At 27.2% G+C, this 20,560-nt stretch overlaps 1 protein-coding gene across 50 annotated transcripts in view; it reads right to left on the reverse strand.

Moving 5' to 3' along the window:
- Positions 1 to 20,560, reverse strand: part of LOC107455144 (uncharacterized) — a 165,349-nt gene that overhangs the window by 33,830 nt on the left and 110,959 nt on the right. For 11 of the 50 annotated variants that reach the window (XM_071182532.2, XM_087161532.1, XM_071182539.2 and 8 more), the window contains exons 8-14: positions 18,085 to 18,153; positions 13,413 to 13,511; positions 12,108 to 12,152; positions 11,307 to 11,342; positions 9,890 to 9,997; positions 8,556 to 8,600; positions 7,810 to 7,941 (exon numbers count right to left, since the gene is read on the reverse strand). In XM_071182532.2, the coding sequence (XP_071038633.2) occupies positions 7,810 to 7,941; positions 8,556 to 8,600; positions 9,890 to 9,997; positions 11,307 to 11,342; positions 12,108 to 12,152; positions 13,413 to 13,511; positions 18,085 to 18,153 (534 nt within the window). Of the gene's footprint in view, positions 1 to 6,990; positions 7,072 to 7,809; positions 7,942 to 8,555; positions 8,601 to 9,889; positions 9,998 to 11,306; positions 11,343 to 12,107; positions 12,153 to 13,412; positions 13,512 to 14,517; positions 14,572 to 18,084; positions 18,154 to 20,560 lie in introns of all 50 variants that reach the window. The other 39 variants (XM_071182525.2, XM_071182535.2, XM_071182529.2 and 36 more) reach the window with 9 other exon arrangements.

Consider the following 20,560-nt stretch of genomic DNA (forward strand, 5'->3'; position numbering starts at 1 on the left):
CTCCCTTCGTTTATTATTTACAATGAATGTTTTGAGTTAGTATTCTGCAATTTCGTTAATGCAATGTTAGCAAGAGAAATATTCTTTATGTTGTTTTAGATTTTCCTTTAGTCGTAATTCCCAATTTTGAGTACGTAGCTTTTATGACGTTTTTACATTTTAGAGAATAAGCTTCAATATGAATAATTTATGATAGCAGAATAACGATCCGGCTCAATTCAGACGAAATAGTATTTGTGATTAACTTCAGTCCAATTATTTTCCTGTTCACTAAGTTAAACTACATTAGGAAATAATAATTTAAGACACGATATTTTTCGTGATAGATTTATCAGTTAATCGTATTTTCATATTACGCTTTTCAAATCATTTCATATTAGTTTATAGTTTGAAAATGTGGTTGGTTTAAAAATAACTTTTTCAGTTAGGTTTAAAACAACTGTGTTATTTTTAAATTTAAATATTAAGAATTGTAATCATTTCATATTACTAAAATTCAGTTTTCATTGTTTATGTTTCTTTTGCAAATTATTTCTTTATTATTACATTTAAAATACACATTTCTTATTAAAAAGAACAACAACCGTTAAATGGGTGAACAATCAAATCATTTACAAAATAAATGCAGTAATGAAGGTAATGAAGTCCAAAGCAAATAATCATTGAATCCAATGCATGTGAAAATTATTGATTTTATTTCTATGAAAATTAAGTTTATACGCATTTAACCTAATAAGTATCCATGTAGTATTTTAATCTAAATCAATAATGTAAGAACAAAAAAAAGTATTGGCAAACTTTATTATTAATAAACTCTTCAAAATTTTTTGAAATTTTGGAGTTTATTCTCTTACCTCAGAATTCACAAGAGTTTTTCATTTCTACTTCTAGTAAATGATTAAAAACTATAGTTATCACCGATAAAATTACATGTAGATGCATAAAGTTTTTATACAAATAAATTAATTAGATTTGTTAAATTCATGAGATTTGTTGATTTGAAACCGATTTGATTTATATGAAACAATTTTTCAATAATTAAAACTTTTCTGCTTGATCTTTTTAATCAAAAACTAAGATTTTATTTAAAAAAAATCACTTTGCTTTTTGCTTAAACAACTCAAATTATTAAGATCACATTCCAGATAAGTACATTTTGCATAGTTAGTGGAAAAATAACTTTTTGTACAATTTTCTCCGAGATAAAAAGAACAGCATAGAAATGTCTGAAAGTATTTCAAACAAGTACATAGCAGAAGTATTTTAAAGATAATAAAATAATGTTTCATTGCCAACCAAAATAAAAATTTTACAAGAGTAGATTTCAGAAAAATTGTTACGATTAAATTGAATTTTGTGTAAGATTCTTAAGTTTGAAATTGCAATACTTAGTGCTGCATGAGAATTCGTATTTTAATTGTGGAAGTTTTTAACGCTTAGCGTAAATAAATATTTTAATCATTAATCAGTTTCATTGCATAAAATTAATGTATGATTATTATATTTCCGTTCTTGTCTTCTAACTATAGGGCCTTCAAGTGTTTAATACGCAATAAATTTGTATATGCATTTCAAAAAGAAATTTTAAATATTTTTCAAGCATATTTACGTGCAAATGTCAAAAAATGGGAAAGCAGTTACATCTAAGTTGATCTAATTGTAACTTTAAATTAATATAATACGTGTTAAATTTATACCTGACAAAATAAATATCAAACATGCATGTTTTAAAATAAAATAACACAAAGTAATTAAAATAAAATGAAAATTATACTTACAGAAAAAACACAGGTTAGTAAATTAAGTTAGAAAGATATGAAATCAGACGAAAACTAAACATGGAAAAACAAAATTTAACAAAATAGGATACAATTAAATGTAAATCAAAATTATATTGAAATAGAAAAGAAAATACACACAATTTTAGTAACATGCTGAAAATTATAAATACACATTAAATACAAAGAAAGGTTAGTAACAAAAACAATATACTTAATTAAATCAAACAAAAGCTATTATTTGAAAGAATGCGTTAAATTTGCTTTCCTAATAAGTAAGTACCTGTTATCGTCTAGACAGTTTTATAACAATAAATAAAAATAACTCAACGTATAACAGGTGCTGATAATGTTGTGTAAAACGAAAAAATCGATGTAAAGGATGTTTTCGTTTTTATGCAAGGGTTGTTTATTTTATGTGATATGTAAATTCTACTTTACCAGCTAAATTTCACGTGATTTTCAGGAGGTTAAAATCACGTGATTTGAATTCTGATTTACACATGATTTGAAAGGATATTTAAGGTCATTTACACTCCATTTACACTCGATTACACACCAAGCAAAGTTTCCATTAATTTGAGTATCTGGGTTCAAGAACTTGGATATCACAGCTTTTAAGTTGCTAAACTTAAGCTACTGTTTTTAAAAATTGTTAACAAGGAAAGACTCTATGGTGTTTAGGGATAATTCTTAATTAGACAAGATCGTCATATATCAACCATAAAAAAATTTGAATATAAGATCTCTATTCTAAGAATTTTATAAAACTCAATATGATTGCCTCGCAAAAGATAGAATCTTGAAAAAAAATTCCATGAAAAAGGAATTCTTTGATAACATTCTTTCTAGGCACCAAAAAGTGAATTCTTGTTGAAGGTAACCGTACAAATTAGCAAATGACCATAAATAAATTTATGCTTTGTAATTAAAAACAATAATACTATCAACACTTACAAACTTTTGTATAAAATTTACACCTAAGAATTGTATTATAAAAGAGTCTGTTCCAAGTCACGTGCTGGAAGGTCAGACAATATGAGTTGTAAACCAGCTTAAAATGTTTCGTAAATATTGAGTTATCAACTGGATTTCTGCCAATTTGTAAATTTTTTAAAAAGTTTAAACTGATGGGGGGATTTTCTCAGTGATTTGACGGGAATTTTCTTGCCAAAGTTGGTTTGATCGATCCACATAGAAAATAACTGGATGACCAGACCATTGTGCGTCTTTGGATTTAAACTCGGTATACCAACCAAGAGCGGTTCTTTAAGCTAAGTCACTATGCCTCTAGCACAGCACAAATGTCACGAACAGCTTTTCACTGCCTTATAACCTTGATTAAAAGCAAAAAGAAGGAAATGTAAGAGCTTATTTTATTATGTATTTTTAATGTCTAATTTTTAACTTGACTTTTAATTTTAATGATCTGAATATTAACACTAAATTAAATATATATTAGCATAAATTAACTAAAAGAAAAAGACATTCGTTTTTGTAGAAGAATGCCTTATCTTTAAATTATTTAAAAGATTATACCAAACACTTTTCGCGACATATCGCATGTTAAAGTGACTTTTCCAGCATATTATGTTTGTAAAATAATCAAAAATTCTCATTTGAGAAAAAGAAATTTATAGGCATTGAAACAAAGTTACAAAATTAATTAATTTGATTGTGCCACGCGCGTGACATACGATAGAATCACCCAATAATTAATGTAGCAATCGGAGAACATAAACTTTTTAATGTTTTTCTTTCTGTCGCGAAGAAATTTTGATCGTCTTTATAAAGTAATGCTTTGATAAAAGAAGTATTATTAGTTATTAAATCAACACAATCTAATTCCCTTAGTTGATATATTCCTGTTGAGAAACAACATCTTTTTACTTGCTAAATTTGGTATTTTAAATGTTTAGCCGTTTTTATGATCTATCATAGCAACTGAAGCATCTGATAGGCTATAAAAATCAGTTAAGCGACATAAAATAATTTAATTAACTATTTTTTTAATTAATAAGCTAACGTTTGATAATTCTAAGAGACTCGAAAACTTTTTCATTGCTTTTGACATATAATACATTTTAGAACATAAAATGAAAATTAATTCATCATTTCCATTTCACACAAGTTTCAGATTTTAAAACATGTCAGCAAAAGCAGAAAAGAAATGCTAAGAAATGTATTTATTGACAGATTTTCTTATCTAATTAGAAAGGCGAATGATGAACATGCGTATAAGTTAAGATGAAAGTTTAGAAAAAAATAATAAAACATGCAATTTACTTATGTATCATGCATGAGTATTCCAAAAGTTAAACATCAAACAGAAAACTTGAAGATTTCTTTAAGAAAATAAATTTTCGTCCTTTGATAGTACTTACATTGCAAAAGATTTTTCAAAAAATATTAAGTCAGACATAAAAAAAACTTTAAAAAAAAAACGAAATAACTTATTTTCTGATGATTGGATTTTTACATAATGTGCTATCTCAATGGATTGAGTGGTAAACATCAAATATGCTAATTGATTAGTGTATACGATATTTTAAATCTTTCAAACGGGTTTTTTTTTGTTGACGAATTCGAAACTTTTACCATCATGTTTCAAATTACGGCTCCAGTATTTTATTCAAGACTGGTTGAAAATTTGAGCTGAAAGTTGAGAAATCGTTTTGAGCCGTAGCTCTTTAATTGCTTAAAGTAATCGAAATAGGTTTATACTCAATTACAGATAATTATTTACTTATTCAAAAAATAATTTTTTATAATTAATTATTTAATCTATTAAGCTTTAGAATTGTAAGGTATACAGAAATTGAATTCTCAAATTTAAATGAAAAATTGATTAGTCTCTGAATAAAATTTCAAGAAAAGTTGAAATTTTAATTTATTTGAGAACTATTGAACGAATTACATTCAAATTTTCAATTTTCATAATAAAAAATTCATAGTTTAAAAGGGTTTTAAAACTTTAACTCATTTTTTTATTTTATCCCTATTAAAGTAAATAATAAATAATTTCTGATAAATAATTATTACAGGGCATTGTCTTTTGATAAAAGCGAATAATTATGCAAAAATATTATTTTTATTTCCATGAATGCCAAAACTATGAACATACACTTACTTCAGTTTACAAATTGTAAACTTTTCAAATTGCAGCTCCCCCTAGAAGAGGAAAATAATCCGAATCCGTCAAAAAAAGTTACGCGAATTAAGAGAAAGTACGCTTTTGTGCCAAATTTCAACCAACTAAATATCACTCAATCGATTTAAATATCCCCCACTTAAATTAAGTAGCATAATTAAAATTCCTCACTTCCAAATTATTAAAATTTTATGTTAGTACGTAAAAATCTTATAAAAAGATAATAAGAGTAATTGTAAAAATTAATGCGATTTATAAATTTAATTAGAAGGATTTTTTTTGGAGACTTTTACCTGAACTGTTCCCCAGAAATATCAGCGCTATTGTTGAAATAATTGCATTAGTGTCTGCTAAATACCCGTAGAAAAACGACGATGGAGACGAATATTTTGCATTCACTATTTATAAAATATATGTAGGATATTTGTTTGTTTCAAAAAATGTCATTTCCAAAAAAAGTCTTAGTTCAGGAGTTCATGTGCCTTAAACTTAAAGTTAATCAATAATTTTTACTAAGCAATTTATCTTGGTATAAAGAATCATCTGGGCTTCAGCACGGAGAAAAAAATCTTGTTAAAATTACCGTACTCTATAGCAATCACATTTCTTGCAAAAAGAAATATTATTCTGGTTATAATCAAATATTTAAACCATTTATTTGCTATTTTTTCCTGCTTGCATCGTAACGGTTAACTGGAAATTCTGGTTTTTAAAATTATAGTTCTTATTACCACACATTTAGTAAGAAATACATAACTGAAAAATAAATTTTTATCAAAATGGTTTTTATGCCATGCTCTAAAGAGAACTGTCAAATTTTACCACATTTTCCAAATTTAATCTCATATTATAAAATCATATTTCATAGTTAATTTTACCAAAATCATTACCAAAGCTCATCGGTAAAACCTACCGTGCTTTTTGGTGTGAGATATAATTACGGTAGATTTTGCCATATTCCGTTAGTTTTGAAAATACTTTTTTCATAGTGAGAACGGAGAAAAATAAATGTATATAGATAAAGAAATTAAATTAATAAATTTTTTTTCTCCTACATAAAAGTTATCAAAATTCAAAATTCCTCATTTTTTAAAACTTTTCTGAGCGTAGACAATTCGAATTTGGAACAAATTTTCGAATAAGAAAGGATTAAATTACAAACGCTTATTATTTTCATGAAATTGTGGATTTTCTCAATGGTGATATTTTGCGCCATTTTTATCATTAGAATAGTCGACAGGCATTGGCTAAAAATGAGCAAATCTTGAGTTATCATCAGTCATGAATAATTGCTGCAAACTCACTACAGTAATAAAAATATATTATTCACTAGAGGACATTATTATATATGTCCTCGAAATAAAAGCTTAGATGATGCCTTCAACGAAAACTGTTTCAAACCATCTGCCCATACTAAAAAATAAATAAATAAATAAAAAGAATTTAAGAACAATTATCTATCATGAATAATTGTTGCTAACTCACTACAGTAATAAAAATATATTATTCACTAAAGAGCATTATTATAGATGAAGGCTATCGAAATACAACCTTAAATTATGCTTTCACCTAAACCTGTTTCAAACCGTCTACCCATACTAAAAAATAAATAAATAAATAAAAATAATTGAAGAACAATTATCTGTCATGAATAATTGTTGCAAACTCACTACAGTAATAAAAATATCATATTATTCACTAGAGGGCATTATTATAGATGAAGGCCATCGAAATACAACCTTAAATTATGCTTTCATCGAAAACTGTTTTAAACCGCCTACCCGTACTTTAAAAAAAAAAGAAAGAAAAAAAAGAATTGAAGAATTTTTTTATGGAGAAAAAGTTAAGGGAAAGTTTAAAGTGGAGGGAAATAACTGCCGCAATTCAAGTAGGAGCTCATGAATAGAAGAAAAAGGGGCTCACAGTGAACAACAAAAATGTGTCTCTCTCTATTCAGTGGCAGATGAACATATGGAAAAGAGGCTGAAATGGTTGCAAAGAAGAGAGCAGAGAGCACAACAAAGCGGAGGAGAGTGAGGGGTATTATATGATCAATCAAACCTTTTTTCCTCGTCGTCCCCTCTCCCCCATATCCCCTTTCTCTCCGTGTTCGCCTTGTGGACCTTTACTTCCGGTGTCACCCTAAAACGAAACATCACACAATGTATTTTCGGTCTCTTTCTGTACTTTTCAATGCGGATTGTGGCTCGTTTTAAAGACTTTCAACTCTCTCATCTGAAGGATACGAGAGTTTTATTCAGATTTATGGTTATTGGGAGTTTTATACGTACGGTAATGATAACGCACTGGGAGTGAAGTTAAATCTGATACACATTATAAAACTATTCAGTGTCACAGTGCGTTATGGAAAAATACTAGAGCGTGTTAAACCACAAATAGCAAAAAGAAAGATGGGGAAAAAACCAGTGTGATTGATGGAAAAATTTCAAATGTAAATTATGCAATACGAATGAAAAATTACTGTATGTTTCGTTTATCGTCGAAAAAATTAGATTATTAATTAGAAAATATTTATCTACTTGGTGAAGATGGCATTGACGAACTTTTAAAATAGAATAATTCATAAAGTTAAAAATATTTCTTAAGAAACTCTCCCTTCCCCACAAAAAAAAAAAAATATAGAAGTTAGTTGCACACTTATTTTTTCCATAGGAAAAACGTCTATCGTTATAATAAAGCTTTTACTTTGGATCTGAAATGATCGGATATATTTTTAAAAAAAAACATAAGTTATGTAAGAAAATACGTACCAAATTTAAACATTTAAGTATTACCAATAGCAATTTTAACATCATAGATGTACGACAAGTCGGATGTTAATGAATTAAACTGGCATTGGGTTTCAGACACTCCTCTTACCTTTCGACCTGGAGGTCCAGCAGGTCCAGGTGGACCGGGAGGACCAGGTGGACCTTCTATAAATCCTGTAGGGAAAGCGTTTCCGTCTAGTGTTGTTGTTAGACCACGTTCGCCCTTTTCACCTTTTTCGCCCTGAAATATGGAGATAAATTTTATTTGTATTTTCTGCAGCAATTAAATGGACCTTTTTTTCTACATAATTTATGCTAAATAACCATTTGAGTTTTTTTTTTCCCATGAGATTTATCACAAAAATATAAAAAAGAAAAGTCAGAATTTGTAAACATTTATTTATCGAAATATTTAAGAGAAAGGAAGAATAAACACAAAAGATAAATAAATACGCAAGAATAACATCAAAGATATGACATTTCATGACATTATTTTTATTGATCAAACAATTGGAATGTTTCCATTACTAGTAGAAAAAATCAAAACACGCTCATCATTAGAATAATAAACGATAATACATTAAGAAATTAGAATGATTAGAATGTGTTATTAGAATGCTACACAGACATTTGAAAAGAAAAAAAACCCCAAATAGACTGGAAATGAAATAAACCAAAGCATAACTGAAAAGATTTTGAGAAAATTTAAGATTAGTTGTACCAAATAAACTAAAAACAGTGAATGATACAAGGGGAAAAAAAGAGCAAAAAGTAATCAAACAGAATAACAAAACAATCCAAAAAACTGAAACAACTAATAACCAAACAGCAACCAATAAGAAGGCATCAACTTACAGCAGGTCCTGGAGCACCGTCAGTTCCGTTTTTACCATGGTTTCCCTACAACAGCACATTTTAGTAGAGATAATATTAAGTGAATATTATATAATTCTATCAACAGAATTTATTATTATAATAATTAATTCAATAATAACATGTAAGCGGTATTTCGTTCAAAAAGGAAAAAATATATTGTCTAAATTTTTTCAATTAATTAAATTCATAATAATATGAATTAATTCTACAATAATTTTAATATAGCTGTTAAAATAAAAATAATGCAAATATATTTAATCAGTAAAATAATTCTATGTCTCTAAACTATTTTTATCTTTAATAACTCAGCAATTTTCAAATAAAATATTAATATTTTCATTTTATTAATTTCATTTTTTTAGAAATTTTCTATTGATATATCCATTTTCTTGTCATATATCCAATTATTTATTGTCATCACTTATATGTCCCATTATCTAAATAATTAAAACTAGTTTTCTATTCATTTTTTTAAAAATATTTTCAAAGAAAAATATAGTTAATTTAACTATTAGAAATGTTTGCTTGCTTGTATTTCAAATGATTTAATAAAAATTAGAAAACTTTTTACAGCAGTACTTTACTTATTCAAAAATACGAGTTTGTTCTAATAAAAGGAATAAATATTTTCAGCAGTTATAAAAGTTTTGGAATATAAAATTGTAAGTTTTAGCTTAATATATAATTACATGAAAACAATTTCGATTTTAATAATAGAACCAAAATTTAAATTTTGTATGACATTTATAAGTTACTAAATAAACTATGCAACAAAATGTTTTTCAACTATAATAAAAATATTTGGCTTAAATATAATTTACAATAAAAATCTAACAATTAGTTTGTGATTAACAAAAAGCATACATTGCAAAGAATACAAGAGACATTGAACGATAAAGAATTTTTAGAAATTTATTTACATGCTTTACAGTGAGAGACGAAACGATTTTATGTAGAATGTAAAATATAAGAAAAAAAAACAATGTTTAAAAAGTACACCACGAAAGACAACAAATAAAACCACGATCACAATGAAAAACAACAAGAATATGAGTAAAGGGGTTTTAGTGAAACAAAGCATACAAAAAACAATAATCAAAAGACATTTCAGTTATTAATTAATGAAGAAATTATATTTGCTGAAAATTAAAGACACAGAAACAAGAAAAATATGGAGAAACAAAAAAATGGAATTAAAAAATAATGGAAAAGAATTTTAGTTAGTTGTGGTTAGGGAATGTGAGTTTGGTTAATGATGCTGTTATTAGTGGTTAGGATAAAACACTGAAAACGACTTTTTAAAAGAGTCTCACTTTAATACCCCTGAGACCGGGTGTCCCAGGCAATCCAGGAGTACCCTGGTCTCCTTGTCGACCGGGAAGACCCGGTGCACCCATATATCCACGATCACCTTTTTCACCCTAAAATATCGGAAAGTTGGGGAAAAAAAGTTTGTTCATAAAACTATATTTTTGCATGAAATTCCACAGTAAAATTAGTTAGTAAAGTGAATAACACATTAAAAATTAGTCAAAGATGCATTGAAATATTTGTATAAAAATTTATATATTTCTATAATAAATTTGGAATATAGAATTTAAAGAACCACTGATTAAAAGAGCTGTGAGCATGACATCACGCTTTCGAGCCATTTCTACCAAACTTAAAAGTTCAGCAATATTTGATACTTTATTTTTTAGCTCTGTCAGGCGGAACTAAATAATTGGTTTTCTAAACTGGTAATCACTTCTTCATGTAACGCTTTCTAAGGGGGTGTACTGCACATGAATTTTGAAATAAAAAAAAGAAAATTCACTTTAGTTTTTAAATTACGTGTCAACTTGTAGTTGTGGAGTTCTGTGCCCACTTCTGCCGAAAAAACTAAATGAACTTCACATATATATGTTTTATATTTACACAGATGATTTTTCACATATGTTATTTTTTTGCATAAATTTTGTTGTTGTTGTAGTTCATTTACGTCAAGGTAGAGTTGCACAATGGGCTATTGGTGACGGTCTGGGAAACATCCCTGAGGATGATCCGAAGACATGTCATCACAATTTTGATCTTCTGCAGAGGGGATGGCACCCCCGCTTCGGTAGCCCGATGTACCTCCGCTTCGGTAGCACGCGAAGTCGAACACTTTACTGTAGAACAGTTTAACGAGAACCAATACCGCACACCCTCGGTCGCTACACAGACTAATCCAAGTGGTCACTCACTCACACACTGACCCGCAGCCAGCGATGCTTGACTTCGGTGATCTGCTGGGAACCGTGTCTCAACGATAAATCCACTGCGGGAAGCATAAATTTTACATAAATGGTTTTACAAAAATGCCCTATTTTAAAGAAATATTTTGAAATTTTTAATACTAAAAAATTAATAATTTGTTTTTCAGTTAAATTAAGTAATAAGCTTTATTAATTAATAAAAATTAAATTAATTAATAAGCTTTATTAATTAAGGAAAATTAAATTAATTAATAAGCTTTATTAATTAATGAAAATTAAACTAATTAAATTAATTATTAATTGATGAAAACTAATGATAATCTTTATTAACCCTTCGCTTACGGTGCTTAGTATGATGAAGCCTGTCATTCTGATTCACCTGTTATATCAGCCTTAAGCAAAAGGTTAAGGAAAATTGAGTTAAATAATAAGCTTTAATGAATTTATTTATACTTAAATTAAAGGTTAAGGCATGAAATAAGATTAGTATTACCTTAGGCCCGGGAAGTCCATCTTTACCCATTGGACCCTGTAAAAAATTGAAATATTTTAATATTATTTTGTATTGACAACAATTAAACAACATTGCAATGTATTGCACATAATTGCACAATGTATTGCACATAAATGGCGTTTATGGCACGTTATGGTATGATCGTGTTAGGATGTTATTGATTAAAAAAAAGGAAAATTTATTTTGCTTATTTGGGAACTACTTTTTGAAATGTAACTGATTGCAGGCAGAAATAAAAAGGCATTTATTAGAAAAACTTACAAGTTTTATCTGGAAATTAGTCTGATTTTGCTATTTTTTCACTTTGTTTTCCTCACTGGTGTTTTGACAGGTCTCAAAAGCATTATTTCTTTTTTTGCTTAAATTTTAGTTAATGATTTCTAACGTGCATACTTTTCCTTTTTTTTTCCAACAAAAATTATAAAAATATACGCTGCGGGCAGAGATTGTATATAATATATAAAAATAGAAAATTTAAGTTACAACTGAAAAGGTAAGTAGATAAGGGAGGGAAGTAAGAAAAATAAAATTGCTATTTTTAATTTAACAATTAATTTATTAACTTTAAAGTGCATTTCATACCACTTTCAGAAACTTTTATTTTATTTACTTATAAATTTTAAACAGTGTTTATGCCAGTGAAATAAAACAAAACTTTTTTTATAGCATACTATTATTCTTTTTTTGTATTTACGTAGCTTCTAAGAATGCTAAACACCTCTTTTATCAAATTATCTCTTTTAATTAGGGTAAACAATAAAAGAAAAAAATGAAGCTTACCACTGGACCAGGGGAGCCTGAAGATCCTGGTTCACCAGGAGGACCCTAAAATATAACAAACAGAAAAAAATGAATTTGGTGTACTATAAAAATAGTTAATAACACTTCTTATAGCAACTGATAAAAAGTTTAAGGCTTTGAAGATACGGTAGTAATTTATGCCATTTTTATGTAATATAAACGGTATAAAACAACTTTTGTGTTATAGATACTTTAAAAATATAACACAAAAAATATTTATAACATAAAATCGTACTTGTTGGTGAGGAAAGTTGAATGGTTAAAATAAAAATATAACTTTATATCTACTTGATGTTTTATCTCGGTCTTAGTTAAAAATAATTTAATGATTACTTCAATAAATGAATCTAAATAATTTTAAATATTGTTAAAATTTTTAGATTCGTTAAAAGTAATTTGTTAAAAATAAACTTAATTATAAATAATTTTAATGAATCAAAATAACTTGAATGCACGTTTTCTCAAAATAAAATTGGTCGTTTAAAACGCATAGAAATATTTCATTTTTCTGCAGCTATTCAGTTTAACATTAAAGGTTATTCAGTGAAAGTAATAAAATAATTATTTGCTTCTCACCTTTTAAAAACTAAAACTTTTTATTCGAATAAAATTTATACACCAAATTTACATAAGTGAAGACAGAACTGATTTGTTTTCTAGAATTTTTCTAATTTCCCCAGAATTTTCGATGCAATTAACTACTGTGCTTTTTTTTAAATGCCTTTTCTTGAAGAAAAATTCCTCGAATTTAAATTATTATTAGAATAAAATGCATACTTCAAAATTTCATAAATAAAAAAGAGTGTCTTGAATTAAGAAACATATTAAATTTACAATTTTTTGATTACTTATTATGCGTATCAAACTTAAAAATTGAAATTTTAAAATAAAGCAATTAATTTTAGTTAAGTATTTTGAAATTTTTTTGACTTTTTTATCTTATACATAAGAACTTTATGAATGAAAATATGTCTGAAGGAAAGAATAAACTTGGTTTACACTAAAACTTTCTTTTTTTCTATCAGGTATTCAATCGGAAAATAAAAATTATATAGCAAAATAAAATTATAAATTAAAATTTTATTTTAAAGTTTTTAAATATCTATGCTGCTTTATCCTGGAGGAATCTCAAACCTCCATGAATAAAAACACAGAGGAAATACATAAAATTGCTGAACTCCAAAAGTTATTGCATTTTTTTAAAGGGGAAATGAAAAAATTATTTGATAAAAAATGATGAGTTATCGAGAAGATTCATTTTTAAGTTTATAAAAAAATAATTACCGGCTCTCCAGGCAGTCCAACTCTTCCGTCAAAACCAGGCAATCCCGTAGGTCCGGGTGGTCCAGATGGACCAGGCGGACCTGGACTTCCAGGTTCTCCCTATTTGATAAATTAAAGATATTATTTTAGTTTCTCTTTTGTTTCTTACGGAAAATAAATATATTTTGAAGAGGAAACTATGGTGTTTTAAAAACATTTTCAAATTCATTATAAAATACTTCTTTACTATAAATATTTGTGAAAACGTTTAAGGCAAAAAATAAAATTTGTTTTTTATTCAAATGTATGTTGTTAGCCATAAAAATGTTATGGAAAATTGAAGTTAAATAAATGGTATGTATGATTTGATTAATCTAAGTGTTAGAAATTGAGTTCCTTTCAGTTTTTATCGAGAATTCATTTAGACTTTAGATAATGTAAAGAAAGATTTTCTATAAGTATTTAAAAAATTTTTTTTTTATGAAAATCCAAACTGATTTGAAATGTACGAACATTTATTTCTGTTGGTATTTAAAAATTATTAATTTAATTTTCCGTATTTTTTTTAAAACTATTTATATCTCTTTTTTTATGCATTATTTAATCTTGATAGTTTAGTGGAATTTTATACTAAATTCTTTCTCTTCAGTAACAAAATGTAAAACAGGAGATTTGAAATTGGTTTAGAAATTCTAAAAAAACATATTTTAACAGTCATTTTAGATCATTTGATTGAAATTCACTTTTAAAGTAGGAATTTCAGTTAAAATTAAAAAGTGTATAAAATAGCAGATTCCTTAAATTTTCGACCAAAGTCGAATTTCGTTCACAATAATGTGAAAAATATATATTTTTTAAAATTTTCAAAACAATTTCTTTATTTAAATTTGAAATAATTGGAGTCCTGCATTTGAGATGATATTTACGTAAAGCAAAATAAAAATCATGACCAAACATAGTTAGGATACAGACAACTATTTCTATGACATAAACATACATAATCCTTAGAAACAAGACATGAAACGAAACAGTTCTGTTTTATGCAACAGTTGAAGTTTATTTACATTATCCTAAAACTAATGGAGTAAATTTTTGTTTAAACATGTATTAGAAAGGCTATACTTACTTTTAAAAGCAATAAATCACCAGGTGAAACTGTGACACCTACACTAGCTAATCCCTAAACATAAAAATAAAAAGAGCAAAACAACAAAACAAGTGTGCAATAAGTGGAGAGCTAAGTGCTAACATGCAAGAACAACAATTACATGCATTACATAAAGTTACTGTTAACTGTCTTCCAAGCAAAATAAAAAGTTAGTTTTGTTATAAATAAGAATTAAATCAGGTCAAGCTGCATATGCTTCTTTTTTAATTTTTAGTTTACAATTTTCTATAATTGATTTTATCTCAATATATCCTTGCATTTCTCTAGATATACTTTTATGCAATATTTATGAAGTATGTGTCATGTCAGTAAATTACTACATATTTTTTTTAATTCAAAAGTATTTTAATTTTTAAGTTATTTGTAAAAGTGTAAGTTTTGTCAAAAGTTTTCAGCATTAATTATTTTATTGAATTTGTAACATACCCAAAACTTGTTTTATTAAATAATTTATATTTTCTCAATAAATAATTGAAAATAATTAAAAATGTAGGTAATTTATGCACTTTTGTAGGAATTTTTAAAACGAGCATTTTCTAAGAGCAAGTCATACTTTAAAGGGGCAAAATGAAATATTAAACTTTAGCATAAAATATTAATTTCTATAAGTGAATAAAGAAAAGTTTCAGTTTATAATATTAATATAGACGACAAGTGAAAGCTAATGATTAGTAACGGATCCGCTTAATTGCATGAAAACAAATAGTTTTATGCAATAGTTCTTTACCAACAATTATGCCCATTTTCATTAGACAAATATGAAACAGTAAAGCAGATGAAGCGAAGTTTTTTGATGATTTATATGAATTCTGATGAATAGCTCATGTCAAATTAATTTGGTTATGTATAATAATGTAAAAAAATTTAAAGTGGATGATGGGTGTGTTCTACTAATATGTTATTTCCATTTGCTGGTATCACAAGCTTTTGAATTTACGATGAGGTATCACGGGAGCAGATTTGGATCGCAGTGACTAATTTTTGTTTTTAATGAGAAGGATCAGCATGGTATGCAAAACGAAATCGAACTAAAGTAAAGATTAAAGTATTTCCGCAACAGTTCGTTATGGACAAAAGGGTGGTGGAGATTAAGGTTTCACAATTATGCGATTAATGGCGGGATTGTGGCACTGTGGTTAGCACTGCGCACAGGCCGCCTTTACTTCCTAGTACCTATCGATCTGGCCGAGCTACGAGCTGCCACTTGGGGATAAAATTAACCACTTCATGTTTGATTAGAATGCTAAAATATAGATATATTGCAATAAAAGGAAACAATCCATTTTTATTGAAAATACATTCACAAAAGTTTTTTTTTCTAAGATAAATTATTGAAATATGGGATTTTTTTTTATTTTCAAGCAAAAAGATAAGGAACTGAAATTTAAGGTTTTTTAATCGCTTTTATTTAAGCACTAGAACGCAAAAAAGAAGTTTAATTGTAAAAAAATAAAATTATAATTTTTTAAGTAAATTATATATTAATGGAATTTCATTTGTATTCAAGCAAAAATAATCTTACATTAAATTTAAACATTTGCATTATTATCATTTTCACTCAAGCATTGAAAGAATAAAGAATATAGTGCTGGTGAAGCAAAAATATTATTTTTTTATTTAAAATATAACAATAAAATTTTTTATCAACAAACAATTGAATAATGTGGAATTTTATCCTTATTTTAAAGCATAAAGAAATGAAAAGAAAATTTAAGGTTTTTGTTATAATCGTTTTTTCATTACTTCTTTTGCAGATTCAAAGAACTTTTGAAAATCTTTTTCACTGTAAATTCTAAATATATTTTACATAAATTGCTTAATTAGTAAACAAAGTTTAAATGCTTTGAAAAAAGTAAGTTGAATCTAAAGTGTTAGTGAGCTTATTTAATATTTTCACAATAGATATTTGTGACAAGAATAAAAAAAGGTACTACATGTATGCGTATACTATATTTCTTTAAAAGTAAAACAATATATATATATATTTTTTAAAAGATTTCTATCAATAATTAAATGAAATTTCACAAATAAATATTGCCGAACGGGATTCGTTATTCATTTTTTTCAATCGCATTGGGAACTAGGTGACTGTTTTTGAATATTTTATATCAATAAGAATGTTTAAATTTTTTATTCTGTTATTCTCTTCAATAGAAAATATTATTAAACTACATTCATAAATTATTTTAATGCTAGTGGTTTTATTGTACATTACGTTGCTCTTTTAGATATATTTTATGCACATACCATTTTTCTTCCGTGATACACTTCATTAGTAATTTTTTTTAAACGGGATTCATTAGTTTTGTTTACAATAGTGTTGGTTTTATATTTCTACTCTCATTTTCAGTTATATCTCTCAAATAAAATATCTTACAAGTAATACCTCCAAGAGGAAATGAACGCGTAAAACACACGTATGTTTCTTTTTTTTTTATTATTATTTTTTTTCCTTTTCAAGGGATTTCGAAATAACTCAAACCTTAAAATTAAAATCCTTTACGAGTGTGGGAGACAGAATTATTGCATATTATAATATTATATGATAATTATATAAATGTAAATGAAATGAACTATTTAATGAAAGTATAATTAATTTATTTAATTTATCTTTATTAATTTAAATTATTTTTGAAATTTATTTTTTTTGCTAAAACGATCTTCTGATACTGTCAAATATTGAAATTCATTACTATGTACGAAGTTACTTAATATTTAAAAACTACAAGAAATATTTAAGAACTTGAAAAGAAATGTTAAAAATATATATTTTTGGTATTGTTTATAGCTAAATCTATTTAGCTCTAATTTGATAACTGAGTAAAAAAAAATTAATATTTATCTTTCATTTTACCAATTCATCCAATTTAATTTCCTTCTTATCATGATTACCTATAGCACTGATATTCAATTTGATTCCGTAACGATTTCTAATAATTTTAAATAGAAATATTTCCCTTGTGATTGAAAAAATAAATGGTTATATTAAGTTTCAACTGTTCAAACGTTAATTAATTAATTTTTTAATTTTAAAATGCTTTGCTAAAAAATTGTTTGTTAGAGTCAAGTTTGATTAATTTTATGGTGAAATGTAAAAGCAATATCTTTTGAAATTAAAGAATAACACAATTTTGTAAGAAATTTAATTCGTTTTTATTAATTTATGCTTAAAAAGTTTAAAATTAAGAAACGGGTATTTTAGTTTTGCTCGGAAAGACAATAACTTGCATGATATATTAACATAAATAAACTATTAACATAAATAAATAGAAGAAATGAACTAACAAAACGAAAAAGGAAATAATAAAAAATAAAAAAAACAATTTCTCCTTAACGTGCGTTAAAATAAATTCAACACAAATTAGAGACGATTCACAATGTTATGACGTAAGTAAATGGATGATCAAACGTCAAGGGGGGGGTAAAGGATGGAAGGGGTGTGCAATTATGGGAAGGGAGTGATGTGGGGTGTACAGAGATTCAATGCTAATGAAGGGGTTAGTCATCGTTGGAAGCATAACTGACCTTAATGGCTATAACCTCAGCGTAGCCGATGGTGCCACCATGTAGTCTTGTTATGGATCTTTTTCCACCCTGGAAATGGCAACAGAATGAATAATCTATGCACTCCTCTAAACAGGGAGGGTGAAAATATGTATAAATTAAGCACTTCATTTGTCCCCTCCTGAATTACAGCTCAACTGAAAAATTGAAACGGCTTCTGTTCCGTAATTGTTCACTGGCATGTTTTTGACTAACCTAGACATCCCTGGTGCCCACGATAAGTTGTTCAAAAGCATTTTCTCACTGTACGTGTCTATATATTATTCCAACAAGATCTAGGAGAAACGATTCTGCAGAACAATAAAATATGCAAATAAAAATAAACGCAAAATTTTTATTCTTTTTTCGGAAAAGAATTTAACAGTCGAACAGATAATTTCAGTAATTGATAATATATATTTATTGTTTTACATTTGAGTTTCGACTAGCTTTTATATTTTATACACAAAATTTTAACTATTAGTGTAATTGCAGTTTAATATTACTTCGAAAATGTATTCGTATAATGAAATTTTTTTTGTGCATTCTGTAACATTCCGGAGAAAATTGCGGTAAAAAGTGCAGGCAGCATCGAACGTCGGAACTTTTTACAGTAAAAACAATTTTTACTGGAACCTGTTATGGAACAAAAATTTGATGCATCATAATTTTTACTGTAATAATTACGTTGAACCACAGAATATTTTTTTTTATGGCAGGCACTTGGAGCTATTGTCCATTGGCCACAGAAAGTGCCAGAACTGCTACTGTCTTCTCGTTACCCAGTGGGCACCATTGGCGAAGCCACGGCGGTGAAGCAGCGTCGCCCACGTCACACAACCACAAACCCGATTATAGGGCGGGTCATATTCACAAAGAACCGCAGAATTACACTGATTTATAATCAAATAAAATGAATTTTACGGATGATGCACCTAAAGTTCCGGTACTTTATACCATAATTTGATCCGGAGTTTATAATATTGTGTTATACTTAAAATATAAAACAATGAAATTTTTTCAGTTACTAAAGTGCGCATTACTATTAATTGTTCGAATATTTGTAACGCTTTATTTAAAATTCAGTATGCATGAAAAAACCAAATTTACTTTTTATTATAAATCAACGCGTAGCACAAAATGTAACGTAATTTTAGATCTATCAGCATTTTGGTATTATTGTTATAGAAGGTTAGTAGGGCAGAGTACATTAAAATTAAAGCAAGCATTTAATGAGCTTTCGTTAGGACGAAATTAAAGCCAAGGATAAAAAAGATTGATTTAAAAAAGTTGGGAGCCACACAGGACGTGCAACTGAGTTTAGGGTCGTACTGCGACAATCTTGGAATCAGAAATATTTCTGTTTTATGAAGTGGACAGTTGGTATTACTTGTTCCGAAGATGACTTAGATCAGTGTTTCCCAAAGTGTGGTACGCGTAACCCAAGGAATACGGGAACAGTTTAGAGGGGGTGCGAAATATCTTACAACATATGAAAATTTCAAAGAATTTTATTTAAAAACAAAACTAGCCATGAAAATTTACGATTACGTATTTTTCTACTGGCTATTTTTTGCAGAGTTAAACAGTTAATAATTAGTGGCGTCAACAGCTAGTTGTGATTTTCAACTTTTGTGCATTTTTTATAGTAAAAAATACATTCATCTTTTTATTAGGGGTACAAAGCATTACGAAAAATTTAGAAAGGGTACACAAAATTCATAAGTTTGGGAAACACTGATTTAGATGGATAACCTTTTCTCAAGGTTATCCATCAGGTTGACCGAGAACATTTTCACTTGACAACACTTCTAATGTTGCTTTAAAGTAAGGTGGACTCTCCTAAACGTTCTTTTAAGTTTGAAGGGAATTTTGTTAAACTAATTTGAGGAAATTAATCCAATTCTGCCATTTTGTTTTTTTGATTTTTTTCATTTAGATTAGCGTGCTCTAACTTTTCCTTAATGCATTTTAACTTTTAGTAACACAGAGTGTTTAATCTAGGATTACTTTTTCCAAAAATAATTACAGACCACAGAAAAACTGCTTGTGCCTGAAAGTTTACCTTTCTTTTAACTCCTATTTACTAAGAGTAATATAGAGCTGAACTATATCTTTCCGCTTAGAATGTATTAAGGTCACAGTTTGCCAATGCGATGTTTTGACTATAATCTCCATCCTAAATGGTCTATGTTAAGAAAAGAATTTTTTTTTTTCCTTTTGAGACTTAACTGTGTAAAGATTAATTCATAAATACCAGAAAATAATCTTTATTTTACTTCTTGATTATTTTTTTAAAAAATGAATTGAAAAATCAAAATTTAAGAGGACAATTAATTATTCTTTTAATTTCTTTTAGCTTTTTGCCGCAGTTACTTTTATATTATTTACCCTTTCCATTGCGTTTTTCGTGTTTTTTGATAATAAAACGTTTTTATTAAAAAAAATATTATTCAGG

Source organism: Parasteatoda tepidariorum, chromosome 4 (genome assembly GCF_982258835.1).
Source record: "Parasteatoda tepidariorum strain Cologne lab strain chromosome 4, Ptep-v5.0, whole genome shotgun sequence".
Classification (NCBI taxonomy): Eukaryota; Metazoa; Arthropoda; class Arachnida; order Araneae; family Theridiidae; genus Parasteatoda; species Parasteatoda tepidariorum.